This window comes from Polypterus senegalus, chromosome 9, assembly GCF_016835505.1.
Source record: "Polypterus senegalus isolate Bchr_013 chromosome 9, ASM1683550v1, whole genome shotgun sequence".
In the NCBI taxonomy this organism is placed as follows: Eukaryota; Metazoa; Chordata; class Cladistia; order Polypteriformes; family Polypteridae; genus Polypterus; species Polypterus senegalus.
The window spans coordinates 121,061,622-121,080,188 of record NC_053162.1 but is presented as its reverse complement, the minus strand read 5'-3'; the positions used below and the strand labels follow the sequence as shown (position 1 = coordinate 121,080,188).

Genomic DNA, 18,567 nt, shown 5'->3' with positions numbered 1-18,567 from the left:
CATTACATTACTCTGTGCATAAACAATACAGAGATCTGACCATTCTCCTGCCAATCAATGATGAAGGCTTTAAAAATATCTCCCAGGAGTGTCTTTCAACTCCATGATGGACAATTTTGTGGCGAGCAAAATTGACTCAATTTCATTAACATTAAAATCTTGTCTTTGCCAAGCCTTAGATAAGTTGGACAACAAAGGTAATATGTCTGAAAGCATCATCAGAGAGGAAACAAAATTGTATGTTTTAATACATCTGCTTAATCCTTCAGCTGTGATGTCATTCTGTTCAGTGGCCTCTCTTTCCAGCGCAGCTATGACACTCATCATCCACTGTCGTAGTGACCGTACTGCAAAGTCATGAGACAGCCATCTAGTGTCAATGGCCGTTTTCAGCTTAATCTGGGGAATGTTCAGAATATTTTGAATTTCCATTAAACCAGCCATCCTAACTGAAGAAATTTGGAAGAAATAAAACAGCTGCCTTAAGATGTCGTTCATTTTGTTAAATAACATACAGCAGCTGCTGCTTGAGCACTTGCAAGGGCCAATCGGTGGTTTACACAGTGGCAGTTGAACCAGATTAGCAGTTTTCAAGCCTAGAGTTTCCATAATCTCACTCAGTGTGTTGGTTATAGTCTCCACTTTGCCATCAATCATATTGCAGGTTCATACAAAACTAATTCTGACCTCTTCGGTGACCTGGCAAACATATTTAATGTAAATAATTAATTATTTTACAACTGAGATGTCTGTGGTTTCATCACACAGAATACTGAAAAAAATTTCTGCATGTATATTTTTCAGTATGATAGATTTTATTTCTGATGCTAAGACATCCAGCAGCAAGAGGTGTAATGTTCATTTTTACCAACATTGAAATGTTGTAAAAAGGAACAACCCGTTTTTTTAGTGTTCCAGCAGCTTTTCAAACAAGTTGTATGTGGCAACTCATTTTTTGCCAACCAATGCATGGATCTTAAAGCTCCCACAAAGGCATCTCTCTGTAAGTTATTGAAAACAGATACAGATCTTTCAATTTGACCGATTCCAGTTTGCTCTAGTACACACTTTCCTAAAAGGTCAGTGGAAGACTCAATGCATGTTTTATTTTTCTCATGGTCCAGCAAGCTTTTGTTTTCAAATTCTTCTGCATGGCACATTTACCCAAGGTAACTCCCTCCTTGAGGGTTGTTTGTTTGAATATTTCATGCAAAATGAGCAACACATACCATTTTCTTTTACAATTAGCCAGTTAAAATCTTTAAACCATTGTTTGTTTATGCTGGATATTTTCTGAAATAGCTGAGTAGTGTTGTTTTCTGAACGCTTTTTTTTGCTCATATTGATAAAACATTTGTAAAAAAATTAAAAGTACCAATGAATAAGACTTTTGAATGGGACAATGAGAGCCTGTTGGATATTCAATGCACACTTGCACTACGGCAGGTACGCATTCTTGACATTTCCACTTAAATCTCGATGCGTATGTCAAAAATAAAGTTGATATTTCCACTTTATTCTCAACATTTCTACTTTATTCTCGCAGTTTATCTCAAGGTTAAAGTCACCATGTTGACTTTATTCTCGTAGTTTGTCATTAAAGTAGAACATTGTAAATTAATCTTCATCTTAAAATGAATATTTAATTTATTAGATTTTCTCAAACCCCGTCATAAATTATGTAGCGCATGAAATGCTTTGTGTTAAGTGTTCCCCGACCCATGTTAATCACTACATGCTTCTTGAACTGACTTTTTCTTGCACTAAGAGGAGGCGCAGGCAGCGATCACCACACAGAATTAATTCCATAATATTCCTGCTCCCTGAACATTTACAATGCTAAGATAAATACTTGATATCATTTTCATGATGAAATGCATTAAAGCATGTATTAATCATATGGGGGCACAGTGGCGTGGAGGTTAGACTGCTGCCTCTCAGCAAAAGGGGTCCCAGGTGTTCCCAGCCTTGAGTTTGCATGTTTTTCTGGTGGGTTTACTCGGTGTGCTTCAGTTTCCTTTCAGTCATGTAGGATGTGGGGTTTTGTGATGCTAAGTTGACCCTACTAGTGTGTATGTGTGTGCTCGTATTCACCCTGCAATGAGCTGGCGCCCCGTTCAGGATTTGTTCCTGCCTCGAACATTATGCTTGTTGGGATGGGCTCAACCCTGAATGAATGGCATAATTAAAAATGTATATCGAAGATTTTTTAAAAATTCTGAACACTCCGTGGTCCAAGTTTATAACTAGTTTTAATTTCACAAAGGCATTTATCATGTGGTGATTGGTTATGTGGAGAAAGAAAAAGGAAGGATAGGAACTGTTTTGGTCAGATAGAGACAGCATGCATGCAATAAAGAAAGCCCACTCAGATGAACATCTATTGAATTCTGTGTTCGTGTCTCCGACCACCAGATCACGAACTCAACATTTATACAATATTTAAGTTAAACCCAGTCATACATTCAGTTCTTTGGAGCCTTGTCACACCTGCCATAAAGTTCTGTACACTGAAGGTACGCCTGGGGACCCCTTACTGCGAGGGAGCAGCAATACCGCCACACCACCATGCATGTTTAATACATGCTTTAATGCATTTCATCATGAAAATGATATGAAGTATTTATCTTAGCATTGTAAATGTTTAGAGAGCAGGAACAACATGAAGTGAATGTATTCTGTGTGGCGATTGCTGCCTGTGCCTCCTCAATGCAACGCGTAGTGATTAAGAACTCCATCGGGGATCACTTAACACAAGCATTTAATGTACTATTTTAACTTATAACGGTGTTTGAGAAAATCTAGTATATTAAACATTGATTTTAAGATGAAGTTTAGTTTACAGCATTCTACTTTAATCACAAAATAAACTATTAGAATAAAGTGGAAATGTCGACTTTAATCTTGACATAAACGGTGAGAATAAAGTGGAAATGTCAAGAATAAACTCAACATGCCGACTTTATTCTCGACAAATAGTTTTTTTTTTCTTAACTTTGTCCGTACTTTTTTTTTCTTCACCATGGCCCTAATATGCTTCCGTACACAACCCTCAGGAATTCAGTGACAAACCCTTTGCTCAGGACTGAGTCTGTGCACACTTATTGCAATATGGATGCAGTTCCAAATATAAACAAATATAAGAACGGCAGATGGGGTCACTTTAACAAAACCCTCAGTATGAGCAAATAAAAAACGGCTCTCTATATATATATATATATATATATATATATATATATATATATATATATTGTGGCAGATGGGGGAGCTAGTGCTCCCTTGAACCCTCAGGTACAACTCCAGACACCAGGTAAAAGTCCAAGACTCTTTATTTTCCTTTATCACAAATGTGCACCAAGCACCCTCCACACTACTCATACAATAAACTCTTTTTAACTAATCCACTACTAATAAACTCAATAACCTCTCCTCCTCGCCCAGACACTTTGCTCCTCTCCCACCCAGCACAGCTCAGTGTCTGGACTGAGGCACCGTCCTTTTATAGCCCCTGACCCGGAGGTGTTCCTGTCCCAGCAGTCCACAGTTCCTTATTCCTTCCGGGTCAGGGCAATCAGTCTTTTACTTCACCCCGGGAGTACGCCATTCCTTCCCGTCACGTGACCGTGACGTACTCCCGGGTCATAAGGCACAACAGAACCCATAAGTCCCCCCACAGCGACTCCTGGTGGTCCCCAAGGTATCCAGCAGGGCTGTGTATAAACACTACAGAGTCCATAAGGCCCTGCTGGACCTCGGGGCACGATCCTGCTGTCGGGAGAGCTCCTCCTGGCGGCCTGGGGGTGAGGACCGGCATGGGAAGCCGGCAGTCCTCCACAATATATATATCGGTTTACTATGTACTGAACAAGAAGAAAGCAGCTGGACGCTTAGCAGCACTATACAGACTGCACTGAGAACAGAGAAGTCACTACCTGACACCCTTTTTCTGATATCTGACAGGCTGGTTCCACTAGACTTTTTTTATTTTATCTGTCCTCCTCTCGCCCACCCACCTACACATCCTCTTTGCTTGTGAACTGCCGCTCCGCTCCTGCTATTAGCATGTACAGCCCCCTCTTGCCCGCCCACCTCTCCATACTCCTTGCTACTGTATTAACCTGCTCCGCCCCTGCTATTACCATGTACACCCCTCTCTTGAAAGTCCACCTCGTCCCGCTAGTAGCTTTAGCATCGAGTGATCGGCAACATCCCGTCCCGCGCATCTCTCCTCGCAACTTGCGATCCTGCTTCTAAAATACTTGCCCACCCGCCCGCTCGTCCCTTGCTATCTCTGCAGTTCATTAGATCTGCCTGTGCCTGTAGATCTGTGGCTGTCATCTCACAATGTCATTAGAAATGACAGCTGTGCGCTCAACTAAATTAGTCAGGCGGAGAACACTGCATTTATTGACCCATCTATCCATCTATTTCCTTATCCACTTATCATCTGGAGCCAGTTCCAAGAAGAATCAAGCAAAGGGCAGGAACAATGCCCGGACAGGGTGGTAGTGCATCACTGGGTAAACACACACACCACTAAGCGCAAAGAGTTATTCAGAATACATGACTTTTTTTACAGGAGTTTTCTGAATCAATGTGCAATTGGTTTTGACACCTAGCCAAAGCTCTTGAACTGCATATATTACTTTTAAGTAATCTGGCAAGCCTCTGGAACAACAGCATTCTTGTTTGAATTGTTTTACATCTGTATGAATGTTTTACTGTTTTTGAAGGGAAAACACGTTCAACCCAAAGACTTAAATCTGAAACAAGCAAACCAGTCATTTGAGTAGTATATAGTAGTAACTATATAAAGTCACTTTAAAGACACTGAAATAGTAAGGCGTTGGCTTCTGTCCTCTTGATAGAGTAATATATTTTGCTCCACTTTCCCCTTTTGTATTATTAATTTGTAGCCTATGTCAGAATGCCTCAAATCTCACAGACTTACCACTGTTTATAAGGTATTATAGTATATAACTTCTCCCCACCTTCCCTCCTACATCTATAACCTCAGGCAATGAAATGTAGTAAAAGACATGCAGGAGTTAAGTCACAATTTAAATAATGTATTATTGATAATAGTCGTAAATTATAACAATATGCAAAGTCATTTGAATATTGGCAACCATACATCCTGATTAAATGGTGATGTGTAGTTTCAGGTGACACACAGACTTGTTAGTTACTTAAAAATGCCTGTAGTTAAGGCATCATTTGTGGTCAGCTTTCTTCAGTACAAGCCGCATGCCTGTGTTGTCCTTTCAGTTCATGGATCAGTTTGGTAAGAGAGAGAGATGCTCCTTCATCAGATGTTAGTAAGAGAGAGAGTGAGTAAGGGAGTGAACAAATGTATCTATTCTCTGTCCAACCCCTAGAGCCAATAGGGCATCATGGTACTTAAAGGCATCTGATACAAGCCAGTTCCAAACAGCCATACTTCAGACCAGTGGGGGAACAGAAAACATCTTAACACCTGCCATCCCCCTAAATTTATTAATCGAAAATCAATAAATCTTTTCAATCAGTATATCAAAAACAACAAAGAACAATACAACTCAACACAAAAACAAAATAATAAAAATGAATCTGCAGTTGCATTAGAAAGGAATGTTTATTTTTGTGAAGTTTACAAAGTGCCTGTTAATGCACTCCCTTTTTACAGATTTCTCTGTCTTGAAAGTTATTTTATAGAATTTATATCCCAGATAAATTCTGGCATTCGCCTGACTGACAAACATCTTGCGCATATCCCACTTCCTATCTAATCTGACCCTCCCCTATCGAGATTTTTAAATGACTGCCTTTGAGAATTTTCTCTTTTGGCAGTCAATTTTACATTCTGATTGATTTTGCTTATTCCTGGAAACACCATAAATAAATATGTAATTGTTAAAAGAAAGTTAAGAACAGTAGAAATCATGTTAAGAATATGTATACAGAATATTGAATTGTAAAACAGAACATAAAGCACTGAAAGATTACCTTTATTTCCCTACAATAAATGACATCTGTTTGTAAGGCAGAGGCATTAATGGTCGTGATGCCATTCAGTCCATGCCGTTGAAAATCTACATTTCTTTTGTTCAATGGTGATCTTTACAAATGCTGAAAAGTTGTCGCAGATGTCTTTAGCCTCAAATCTACTCTTCAAGGATGCCTCTTGTGTCTTCATCAGTTGTCCTCAATAATGTGCCCATAAATGGTATACATCCAACTTAAACAGTAAATGTCTCTGTTAAATAGCAAATATTGAACTTAAATGGTAAAAGCATATGCTAAATGGTAAATAACAATCTTAAATGGTAAATGGCTCTGCTAAATGGTAAATATTAAACTTAAATGGTAAATGTATTTAAAGGATAAATAACCAAGCTAAATTATAAATGCTAACTCAAATGGCAAATAACCAACTTAAATGCTAAGACTATTTTTGCCTGCTAGGTTTTCTATATAAGTGGCCAATTTCTTGTGTTGAATGTGATACTTAAAAGAGAGTGTTATTTCTAATCTTCATACTCAAATCTGAAACTGAGAAGTGCAGTCTACATAACAAGGTTATTATGTTATTATGTCATATGTGAATGGAAAATGCTTAACTTAAACATTGGTTGTCAAAATGTTAAAATATTTGCACATTGGTTACACCCACTCTGCTTTGACAAGTCATGCCATGAAAAGTGCATGCAATTATATGCAGAGCACGCTACATTCATAGACACCTTGCCAGATGTAGGGGAAATATCAGATGTCATTGAGTGTGCAGTAGCCTTTGTATAAGTTTAAGCTGATGCTTGACCACATCTAAATTTACTGTCAGCGCCTGTTTTGTCATTGTGATACTGCCATGCTGCAGCTGGTGATCTTTTTTATTCCTTCTTTTTTTGCTTTTATTAAATTGGCTTGACAATTGTGTTTCAGCTGGCACTTTACTGCCTAAAGTTGTAGCCTATAGATTGTGTAGAGAGCTCTGATTACATGAGTATTGAAAAGTTTTCACATAATAAGATCCCTTTATAACATGTCTCATTTATGCAGCTTCCTTACATTAACATGATCATACTTATTAATGTCATTTAGCCATTTGTAACAATAGTACATTTATTTACGTAATGTGCACCGTGCTAAAATCATTTTAAGTGTTTTGCCTCATACAGAATGATGCAGTTTTTCAAAACTCTTGCTATATTTTCTGAGATTGTTTTTTCAGCAGACAATTCTAAATTTGCAAAAAGATGGTGTATTTGCATAAATGAATGACCCTGTTGTGCAGTGCTGCAAATTGTTCCCTTTGATCACTACACCTTTCCACAATGGAAATGAAAGTGAGAATTTGAAAGCTTATTTTTTCATCACCTTACAGAAGCTGATTTACAATGGATTGTTTTCAACAAATTGCTAAATCTGTGGCACACCCTACAAAAAAGCAACCTTTCTTTCTCCATCAGACAACATGCCATATATACATTGACTTTTACATTTATTCTAATGTTTGGAAATACTTTGTGAGCAGCTGGTGAGGGGCCTTGAAAAAGACCTTCTTTAGCAGTTGCTTTTGTCATATTTGTCATGTTTTCTGTGATCCATGTACTCACAGCTGGCTTAGTACCTTGCCCGGCTCTGCCAGTTAAATGTGCTTGGTTAAGACATGAAACAGGGCTGGATGGCTCATTAGTCTGTGGCCAAAGTGTCCAGGGATATGTGAAAAGTAGGAAATTATTTTGCACTGCAATTCTGTTGTGTATTATGGCTAGATAATGGACAAATGGATAATTCAATAAATGCTGTATTTGTTATCAACAAGTGTAAAACACCCTGCCTATAACAGCAAGTCAACACATACTGTATTAAAACTCAATCACTTGTTAACAGCACTTACCTTTCATTCAAAGGGAGAGTGAAATAGATGCCAGCTTTAGACAGCTGAGCCACAGACTAATGTACTATCCTGAGCAGATAGATGCCAATCAGCTCCAGCTTCATGTGATGATTTTTAGACCAAACTTTTGGATGGAGCCTTCCCTTAGTTTCTGCATCTTGCTACTGACATCCTGCCTGACTGGGTGTACAAGTAGAATGGCCTCTGAATCAAAACAGTTACTTAATACAGACTGACAGTACAGCTTGGAAGTGAGATCTTCTAAGGAGACATGTTTTAAAAGGGGGCTTAATGCCTGAAATGTGTTCAGTGGTCTTTTAATCGGAACTTTCCACTGCCTAATGTTGTAACCTTTAGATTGTGTGAACTGCCATTGTTTCTTATACCAACGCAACCACTTGCTCAGTGATTGTATCTAATAGCTTAGAATGTGGTGATCTTCTAGAGAGATACGTTTTAAAGTGAAGTCTAATATATGAAATATATTCAGTGCTTATTTAATCGGTTCTGTTAGGACTGAACACAAGAAATTAAAATTGAAAATTCAATTGGTGTAAAAGCAGAAACACTTTAAAATGGAGAGACAGAGAGGCAGGTAAAAAATAAACACACAGAAGTCATTGGATGTGGTGGTGGCATTGATGAAACTGGTGAAATGGTAAAAGTGGACGTGATCCCATATCAGCTTCAGCTCACAAAGCTGCTCTTACTCTGGCCTCTACTGTGCACTCAAAGACTTCTGTTAATTCCCTTGCATTTGTTATCTATACTAATAAAAGGCAAAGCCCTCACTCACTCACTCACTCATTCACTCACTCACTCATCACTAATTCTCCAACTTCCCGTGTAGGTAGAAGGCTGAAATTTGGCAGGCTCATTCCTTACAGCTTACTTACAAAAGTTGGGCAGGTTTCATTTCGAAATTCTACGCCTAATGGTCATAACTGGAAGGTATTTTTCTCCATTAACTGTAATGGAGTTGAGCTGGAATGACGTGGGGGGGCGAAGTTTCGTGAGACATCATCACGCCTCCCACGTAATCACGTGAACTGACTGTCAACGCAGTGCGTAGAAAACCAGGAAGACCTCCAAAAAGCGCTTAAGAAAACATGCATTATATAATTGAGAAGGCAGCAAAACAATAAGAAGCAAGCGAGTGACATATACTACCATATTCATGAGTTCTGCTACCTCGGAAAGAAAGCAAGGTGTAAACCTAAACTTTAAATTAAGTTCATAGACAGGCTACCGCTGGCATTTCACATGCCCACAGGTAATGCGGGATACAAGTTTAATGAGAGGACGCAGGATATAAACGAGAGTTTTGATCACTTTGTAACTAAGTTAAAATTGTAGGTGAAGGGGTGTGCTTATGCAAATTCCGAGAGACTGTGTTTGTGGGGGATTGACAGTTAAGGCGGGTGTGGGAGTCACGTCATCATCTCCCCTCCCATTCATCTCATTTCGCTATGAGCTGAGCGCCGCGGCTAACGCCGTCTTCCGAAGCAACTTCGTCAGACTGCCACCAAATACTCACAGAAAAATCCACAACTTAATACACACGCCGTCTCTAGAGTTTCTCCACACTGAATCCTCCAGGCACTACTTACAAAAGGTCACATTGACAATCGTGTTACGTTATTTTTAAAATCTTTCCTTTTCTTAGCACAAGCACAGCTGAGAAGCTTCGATGCATGTGCTCCATAATGCGTTAAAAAATAATGCATTTAATCACACTTTGCATTACAAGCAAAGGGGAGCTTTTGTCAATGCATGATTTCCTGGTACAACGATTACATTGATCAGCGCATCCCGATTCATTTTACCCTCGCACCACCTTAGTTTGAGAAGAAGTATGAAAAAATATGAGGTTAACACAGAAAAACAGATCACCAATTCAAGCTTTATGAATAATCGATTCGCCATCAATAATTGTTTTGGTAAAGCCATCCTCCTTCCATTTTATAATTTTTCCGCCATTAGCAATAATTAAATGAACGGTAAATAAAGTAAGAGCAAAACGAGGGAGACTTATTTAGGCAGGCATATATATGACAGCAACACTCATGACTATGTCAATCATGTTACGTTATTATTAAAATGTTTCCTTTTCTTTTTCATTACTTCTTTAACACACTACTTCTCCGCTGCGAGGCACGGGTATTTTGCTATATATATATATCACAGCGACACTCATAACAGTGACAAAACAATTACATTGACAATCATGTTACGTTATTTTCAAAATGTTTCCTTTTCTTTCTCTTTCCTTCTTTAACACACTACTTCTCAGCTGCCAAGTGGTATATATATATATATATATATATATATATATATATACATAGATAGAGATATATATACATAGATATATATGAGAACAACATATATATATATATATATAGATATGAGAACAACACTCATATCAATGACAAAACAATTACATTAACAATCATGTTACGTTATTTTACGTATTGTACCTACTTTAACACACTACTTCTCCGCTGTGAAGCGCGGGTATTCTGCTAGTTATATCAATAAATGTTGTTTTTTTCTTAGATTTGCATGCAATTTTTTATGGCACACCTTGTCTAAGTGGATATGCCAACATAGGAGACAGTGGGTGTAATCAATTTGCATTTAGTTTAACATTCAGATTAAAATGTTGACATTGAATGTTTACGTTAAGCATTTTATATATACATACAACAGTTCAAGTTTGCACTTAAATTTATTATTTAGACGAATGTTTAAGTTAAGTATTTAACATTCACATATGACATAATAACCTACTAACCTTGTTATTTAGACTCTACAGTTTCAGGTTTGAGTATGATCATTAGAGATTACACTGTCTTTAAGTACTTCATGCAACATTAACAGAAGAAATTTGCCATTTACAGTATATAGATATTTAACATTTAGGTGTGGTATATAAACATTTAAATTGGATATTTACCAGTTATCAGATTTAGTTACCATTTAACTTGAATGTTTACCATTTCAGTTGTCCATTTACCATTTAAGTTAGATATTTATCATTTAGCAGGGACAATTACCAGTTAAGTTAGGTATGTGCCATTTAAACAAGTATTATTACAATTACCTTAAAATCACACAATTGAGAAAAAGAGAGCATTTTTACATTTGGCACCTTATAAAAGTACAATAAATGATGGTACAAAAAACAAGTACACCCTTTTATAAATAGGACCCCATAAATATTGCCCTAAAACTGCACTGACATTTAGGGACTGTGGCTCTGCAAACAGATGTTTCTCTACTTATTTAGTATCTAACACATTTATTCCTGCTTCATTACCTTTCCACACAGATTTTAAACTGACATCACTGTGCACTTCCAGAACAAAAGTCACTGCAAAGCGTATGTGTCTGAAGAACTTGCACAACACAGCCTCCTTTGCCTCATCCCGGAACCCATCCATCCATTCATTATCCAACCCGCTATATCATAATTTCAGGGTCACGGGAGTCTGCTGGAGCCAATCCCAGCCAACACAGGGTGCAAGGCAGGAAACAAACCCCAGGCAGGGCGCTAGCCCACCGCAGGGCACGCACACACACCAAGTACAATGTAGAATCGCCAGTGCACCTAACCTGCATGTCTTTGGACTGTGGGAGGAAACCAGAGTACCCAGAGGAAACCCACGCAGACACAGGGAGAACATGCAAACTCCACGCAGGGAGGACCCAGGGACGTGAACCCGGGTCTCCTAACTGTGAGGCAGCAGTGCTACCCACTGCGCCATCGTGCCGCTCCATCCCTGAACCCGTTAATGTTAAAACTCAATCTGTTTTATAAGGAAAGAGAAACAGAAGAGACAATAAAAATAAAGTGAGGATAAATTCAAGTAACTTTCTCATCCTTTATAAATCTTTTTTTTATTATTATTGTTGATGACCACAGTCTGCTTAGTATGTTTAAGGCACTGGTACTTTCAGTAAACCCTTCTGCCACCATATACCCATGTAATCAATTTCACATCAGGAAAAAATCTCCCACAACACCCTCTGTGTTATTCATTTCAGTCAGAAACGATTTTATCCAAGAGAAGCTACACCCCTTATCCCATTGCCTCACTCTGAAAGAAGAGATGAATCACTAAAGTGAAGGAGTCTTCCAGCTCCAGTACTGTATCCTCTCACACTGCTTTTCTTTGTGACAGTTTAAGTTCTTCATGTCTGACTCTTTTTAGTGTTTTTAACAATTACTGACAAGTGTTTAACTATATTTAAGGCACTTTTTCTAAACTCTTAATACACCTACATCACACGATTAGCCAAATAGTTAATTTTCTGCATAAAACCAAACTTTACTTTCAAAATGTAAAAAAAAAAAACTTTTATACATTCACTAAAACATGGCAAACCTGACATAATTTCAAATCATTCTTTCATACTAGAGTGTTGTACTGTGTTAGCCATTATGGATTTTGTGAATAGTCAAGCAAAATTACACATTTTATTTGTTAACTAAAAAGATTTCAAAATGCTAGGATGTTAATTATCCAAGAGGAACATATAGTCAATCAAAGCACAATTTTCAAAATACCAACAGTTGATGGCATTACGGAAACTACATTACCTTTCATGTTTCATTTCTAACTGCATACAATAGATAGTGTGAAATCCATTGTTTTTTTTATAATTCAATTTCCTTTTACTATAAACTACTCTACATTTTTTGTGTACATTTTGGCAACATGCTGTCTAAAAGTGAATAGGTCATATAGAATGACCAATTGAAATATAATAGTACATGGCAGAATTGCTGCACTAAAAGTGTTTATTAGCAACATGACATTTCTGCTAGTGATCAACCAAAAATCAAACATGTATGGCCATGGTCCCAAATATAAAAACAAAATACACAAATATAGCAAAATAAAACACACATGGGAAAAACACAAAAATGCACAGACCTGCTTCAATCTACAGTATATGATGTTCAACATTTGGCCACATGTTCATGTCCACATGACATCGTACATCGTTTCTTGCAATGCTCAGTGAACAGAAACACTTGACATACATTTTCCAACTCTGGCAGCCTTCCTCCTCTACAGCCGGCATCCATTGCTTTCACAAGGGACATTAGGCTATGTGGCTGAGGATCATACATTTACTCAATGGGATTGAAGAAAGGAAGGTAGAGGGAGAGGAAAAGGGAAACCATTCTTGGATAAGCAGCAACCAATTTGTGATTTCATGTGAATGGTAAAATGCTACATTGTCCCATGCAATTACAAATGTCCTCATTTGTCCTCCCGCGTGTTCCCTTTCTGCTTCTGGAACCAGTTGTTGGTGGAGGTCATAATAAAACAAAAGAAGGTGTCATAGGGACCAATCTGGGATTTCTGCAGGACCAAACCAGCACGTTACGATATTTGTGCCACTCTATCCTGGTACATCAAGAGCGGCCCTTTTCCTAATAACATTTCTTCCCAATATTTTTGCAAACTTAAACCCTGCCTTCTCTACATAACTTATTTCTTGTGGGGTCTTATTAGCCTCCAACTCCATTAATAGCTAGAAAGAAAACAAACACAGTATGTGTAAATGCTTTTCAGTATATCCTATACTGTAACCCAATTTTACATAGAGTAGCATAGTATAAACTCACTATAGAACAAGATGTAACAGATGTATTGAATAGACACCATTCTTGGTACTATCAGTGCCAGAGTTTCTTGACCCTCTCACTGTTCCTTTCAAAAGGAACTGCATATAACTGTTTAATTTGGGTGTGTTTGGTCAGAATCTGAGCAATGGTAGTTAGACCAATGCTTTCCACATTGTGAAATACCAGGTTCTCCTCCACAGTTGTGGTCTACATCTCCCTCTGTTTTTTTTTTTTTTTCTTTTCATTATCAGCAATGACCATGCCTACAATGACATGCTGTTGGTCTTCACTAACAGGCTTTTCTCATCCCCCACAGGAAAGAAGATATTGCCTTTTAGGGGAACAAACTGCAACATATGTATTAGCGGTGTGCCTGGTGGCCTACAGTTACTGTAGGGCATAGCAAAAGTAATGATACAAGAAGCCCTTGTGAAACGTATTACCTGTTTTTTTCACAATTAACTATCTGATATAAGGCTAGACTCTTTATCCAATCTCTCTCAGTGATAAGCCATGGCTTATCGCATGATCTATAATGGTGGCTCTTATTTCATCAGTGACAATAGCTCTTGCTCACTTTTGGACACCACCACACATTCTTACTCCTCTCCTCCTACCTCTCCTTCTCCCTTGTCCTTGTCTAACTACTCCTCTGCTTGGTCATCTTCCTCATCTAACTATTCCTCTTTCTTATTCAGACATTACTTTTTTCTCTTTCTACTCCTGTCTTATTCTGTATCCACCTCAAACAAAATCAGTCCAAAACTTCTCTTTTTATATATCCATTTAATTGAAAGAAATTCAAAACATGACTATGTCTCCAACTGAGATTGAAATTTTGCACACTTAAGTCAGCTATTTCTCAATGTTTTACTGATCTGTTAATTTAAGAATGCTGTTTGCCTTTTTCTTTTTTTTTTTTTTGGAAATTTTATTAATTTTATTGCAATCATTCCATACAAATCAAATCAATCATTTTTACAAAAAGTAGAATTGAGAACAAGTCGACCCCAACCTCTGAGAGAGAGAGCATGGCCAACGGAGTAAAACTTGAGGCTTGTAAACATACCTAGTTTGATAAGCCAATAGAGGTGAATGTAGAAGAAAAAGAAATACAGAAATAATTGCTTCCTCTAGTATTTTTACAGGAGACCCACTTACTAAGCAAGGATCAGTTCCGGCTGCATAAGGACTGGACTGGCCAAATGTTCCATTCTAGCTTCACAAAGAAAACTAGAGGTGTGGGAATTCTCATACATAGAACAGTCTCATTTGTAGCATCAGATGTAGTATCTGATCCTGAAGGGAGATATGTGATGGTCATGGGCAACTTATTTAACTGTAAAATGATTTTGATAAATGTTTATGCACCTAATGTCGATGATAAGGAATTCATACAAAATTTATTTACATCCATTCCCAATGTGAACACTCATAAAATTATAATGGCTGGGGACTTTTAAATCCACTCTTAGATAGGACTCCTATCACAGGGGTTATGACATCTAACACTACAAAGACAATTACAAAGTTTATAACTGACCACAACTTATCAGACCCCTGGAGGCTTCTAAACCCAAACTCAAGAACATATTCTTTCTACTCACCAGTACATCATTGCTACTCAAGAATAGATTATTTCTTTATAGATAATATTTTCTTGCCTACAATTAAATCTTGCAACTACGATGCTATTGTTATTTCTGACCATGTACCTCTGATCTTGGAGCTAAAGTCACTATGCCCCACAAACTCACCTCGCAGATGGCGTCTTAACCCGCTTCTATTAGCAGATGAGAATTGTACGGAATTTATATCCAAACAAATCAGTTTCTTCCTAGAGACAAATACATCCTCAGAGGTTTCTGCAGGAATACTCTGGGAAACTCTAAAGGCCTTCTTAAGAGGACAGATTATTTCATATCTTTCCCACAGAAATAAATTAGAAACCAAGAAAGTATCAGAGCTAAAAAGCGAAATTACTAGAATAGATGAAGAACATGCCAGGCTTCCAAGCAAGGCTCTACATAGGAAAAGGCAGGCTCTGCATTCAGAACTCAACCTCTTGACAACTAAAGAAACTGAACAACTAATTTATAAATCCAGACATCATTACTATGAACACGGAGAGAAAGCTAATAAGCTTTTAGCTCAACAAATCCACAAGCAAGAAGTTTGCAATTCAATCCCAGTAATTACCAACACGAATGGAGACAAAATCATCGACAATAAAAATATAATGCACACATTTAGAGACTGCTATAAATCCTTATATTCTACTGAGTTTAAAGAAGACAACACACAATCTAATACATTTCTGGATACATTACAGATACCACAAATACATACTTTTAGTGCGGAGGAACTGAATAAACCTCTGGCTCTATCAGAATTACTAGATGCTATAAAGTCACTTCAATATGGGAAAGCAGCAGGCCCTGATGGCTACCCTGCAGAATTTTATAAGAAATTCTCCTCTCAGCTAGCTCCCCTTCTATTAGCAACATTTACAGAAGCTAGAGACAATCAAATTCTACTTCAAACTTTTCGCCAAACATTAATCTCCGTCTTTCCTAAACAAAATAAGGACTTATTACAATGTGCATCATACAGACCAATTTCACTTCTGAATAATGATGTTAAGATACTCTCAAAAATCATAGTTAGAAGGATGGAGAAAGTGTATATTTATGTCCTTTTCCTTCTTCTGTGGCTTAGTTGTGTTTTAAAGTTCTAGATTATGATTTTGCAAATGTGTTAGGAATAGTAAGTGACGTAGGCTAGGGTGAGTTTCGACTTACACCAAAATTCGGGTTATATCACTGTTGTAGGAACGGAACTGTGTCGTAACCCGAGGACCCCCTGTATTATTATTGTTATTGTTTGTCAGTTCCTTTTTTTTCTCTTATCTAGGCAATGCAAATTGGCCACCTTTCCTTTTCGTATTTTCTTTGTTTATATTCTGTCCTTTTAATTAAACTGTCATTGTTTTTCATTCTTTAGTGAAAGGTACTCAATTCCTGATTTTATTTCTGTTTAAAAATCTCAGCATTCATTTTTCTTTTTCTTCTTTTGTTAGTTCTGCTTTTAGATTTGTAGTAAGTTATTAAATGACACTAAATTATTTATTTTTATCTTCTCATTTTCAGTTTCTCTGACTTGCTTTTACCCTTTACTCACTGACAAATTAACACTTAGTTTGTATAACTGCACTAGTAGCACTGCTATGCACATCAATTACTTTTAATGACCTCAAATATATAAATGCTTCTTTAAAGCTGTCCTGAATCCCTTTTTCTTTTCCACTTATATATTCTAATCCCAGTTCCGACATGACCATCTTCATAGATATGATAGATAGATAGATAGATAGATAGATAGATAGATAGATAGATAGATAGATAGATAGATAGATAGATAGATAGATAGATAGATACTTTATTAATCCCAAGGGGAAATTCACATAATCCAGCAGCAGTATACTGATACAAAGAAACAATATTAAATTAAATAGTAATAAAATGAAAAAATTAAAATAAAATGAATGTTCGCATTTACTCCCCCGGTTGGAATTGAAGAGTCGCATAGTGTGGGGGAGGAACGATCTCCTCAGTCTGTCAGTGGAGCAGGACAGTGACAAAAATCTGTCACTGAAGCTGCTCCTCTGCCTGGAGATGACACTGTTAAGTGGATGCAATGGATTCTTCATGGTTGACAGGAGTTTGCTTAGTGCCCGTCGCTCAATGGAGCCTGCCTTCTTAACAAGTTTGTCCAGGCGTGAGGCGTCTTTCATCTTTATGCTGCCACCCCAGCACACCACCGCGTAGAAGAGGGCACTCGCCACAACCGTCTGGTAGAACATCTGCAGCATCTTACTTACATTTTAGGAGCTATAATACTTCTGCTCATATCCATTCTCGCTGCCAGTACAGCACATTTACAAAACATTTTTTAGAATGACCACCACATATTATTATTTCTTTGTCCTTGCATTTTGTCTTTTCTAATACTGTATTGGCATTTGGTACACTTTACTTTTTACATGTAAAAGCCAATCTGTTGACTGTGCTACTTCTTACCAGCAGGGGGCTTAAGTGATTAAGTGAACTGGCTTTTTAAAATTCACCTTCCATCCTCCCTCTCATAATGAACTGGCCCTTCTGTTAAAGCTAATTGTATCTAAATGCACCTGAATGAAGCCCATGAACAAAATATATTTTCAGTTTAAAAGCATCATGATCAGTTCTTGATCATTTTCATGTGCTCATGGAATTTACTTGAGAATTTTTTTATTTCATAAGTCATTCAGCTTTCGAGTAATGTGCTGTATTTTATAACAAGCTAATTACAGTTGATTTAGAAAAATGAGTACATTAATAATAAGTTATCTGATTTTTTTTGGAAATGGTAGTTCTTTGTTAGTTGCATTTTGTGTCACAGATGGTCTATACCTAACCTTGATTCTTTTTCTTTGATTAAATTTGAGCTTTTTTTTCACAGTGGTATGTGAGCCTGGCAGTTTCAGTTCATCAACATCCTCCCTTTGTCAGAAGTGTCCCCGTGGTACCTTTGGCAGTGGCTATGGTCAAGAGTCCTGCACGCCATGCAAAAATGGTGATTTTACAATGAATGTTGGAGCAACATCCAAGAAACAATGTGGTGAATCTTTATATTAAACTTTTCTTTATATCCTGAAATGTATTTCTGTGTTCATATGCAAATTACACTATGCCTACTCGTTCGCCTTTATTGTATCTTCAGCTTTCAGCATGCTCTTTTGAACTTGAATATTGATCAAGTAGCCTTTTGCTATATTCAGTATACACAATGCTTTATTCACAGTCATGGTATATTTGTCACATGGAAATGTGTTATAAAATGAAGCATGTTTTATTAATTTTAAAAAATAACTAGCCCGTTTCTGCATTTTGCAGTATAATATGGATACTAGGGTCCTATTGTAAAGAAAAGCCTGGCAAATACATCAAACTTTCAAGCCAAACATGTAGTTGAATATTGAGATTGCACTCATGTTACAAAACAATGT

General features: G+C 37.4%; 1 protein-coding gene across 2 annotated transcripts in view; it reads left to right on the top strand.

Moving 5' to 3' along the window:
- LOC120534985 (zona pellucida-binding protein 2-like) overlaps positions 1 to 18,567 on the top strand; it is a 40,568-nt gene that overhangs the window by 8,880 nt on the left and 13,121 nt on the right. For both annotated transcript variants that reach the window (XM_039762483.1, XM_039762485.1), the window contains one exon: positions 18,021 to 18,179. In XM_039762483.1, the coding sequence (XP_039618417.1) occupies positions 18,021 to 18,179 (159 nt within the window). The remainder of the gene's footprint in view (positions 1 to 18,020; positions 18,180 to 18,567) is intronic.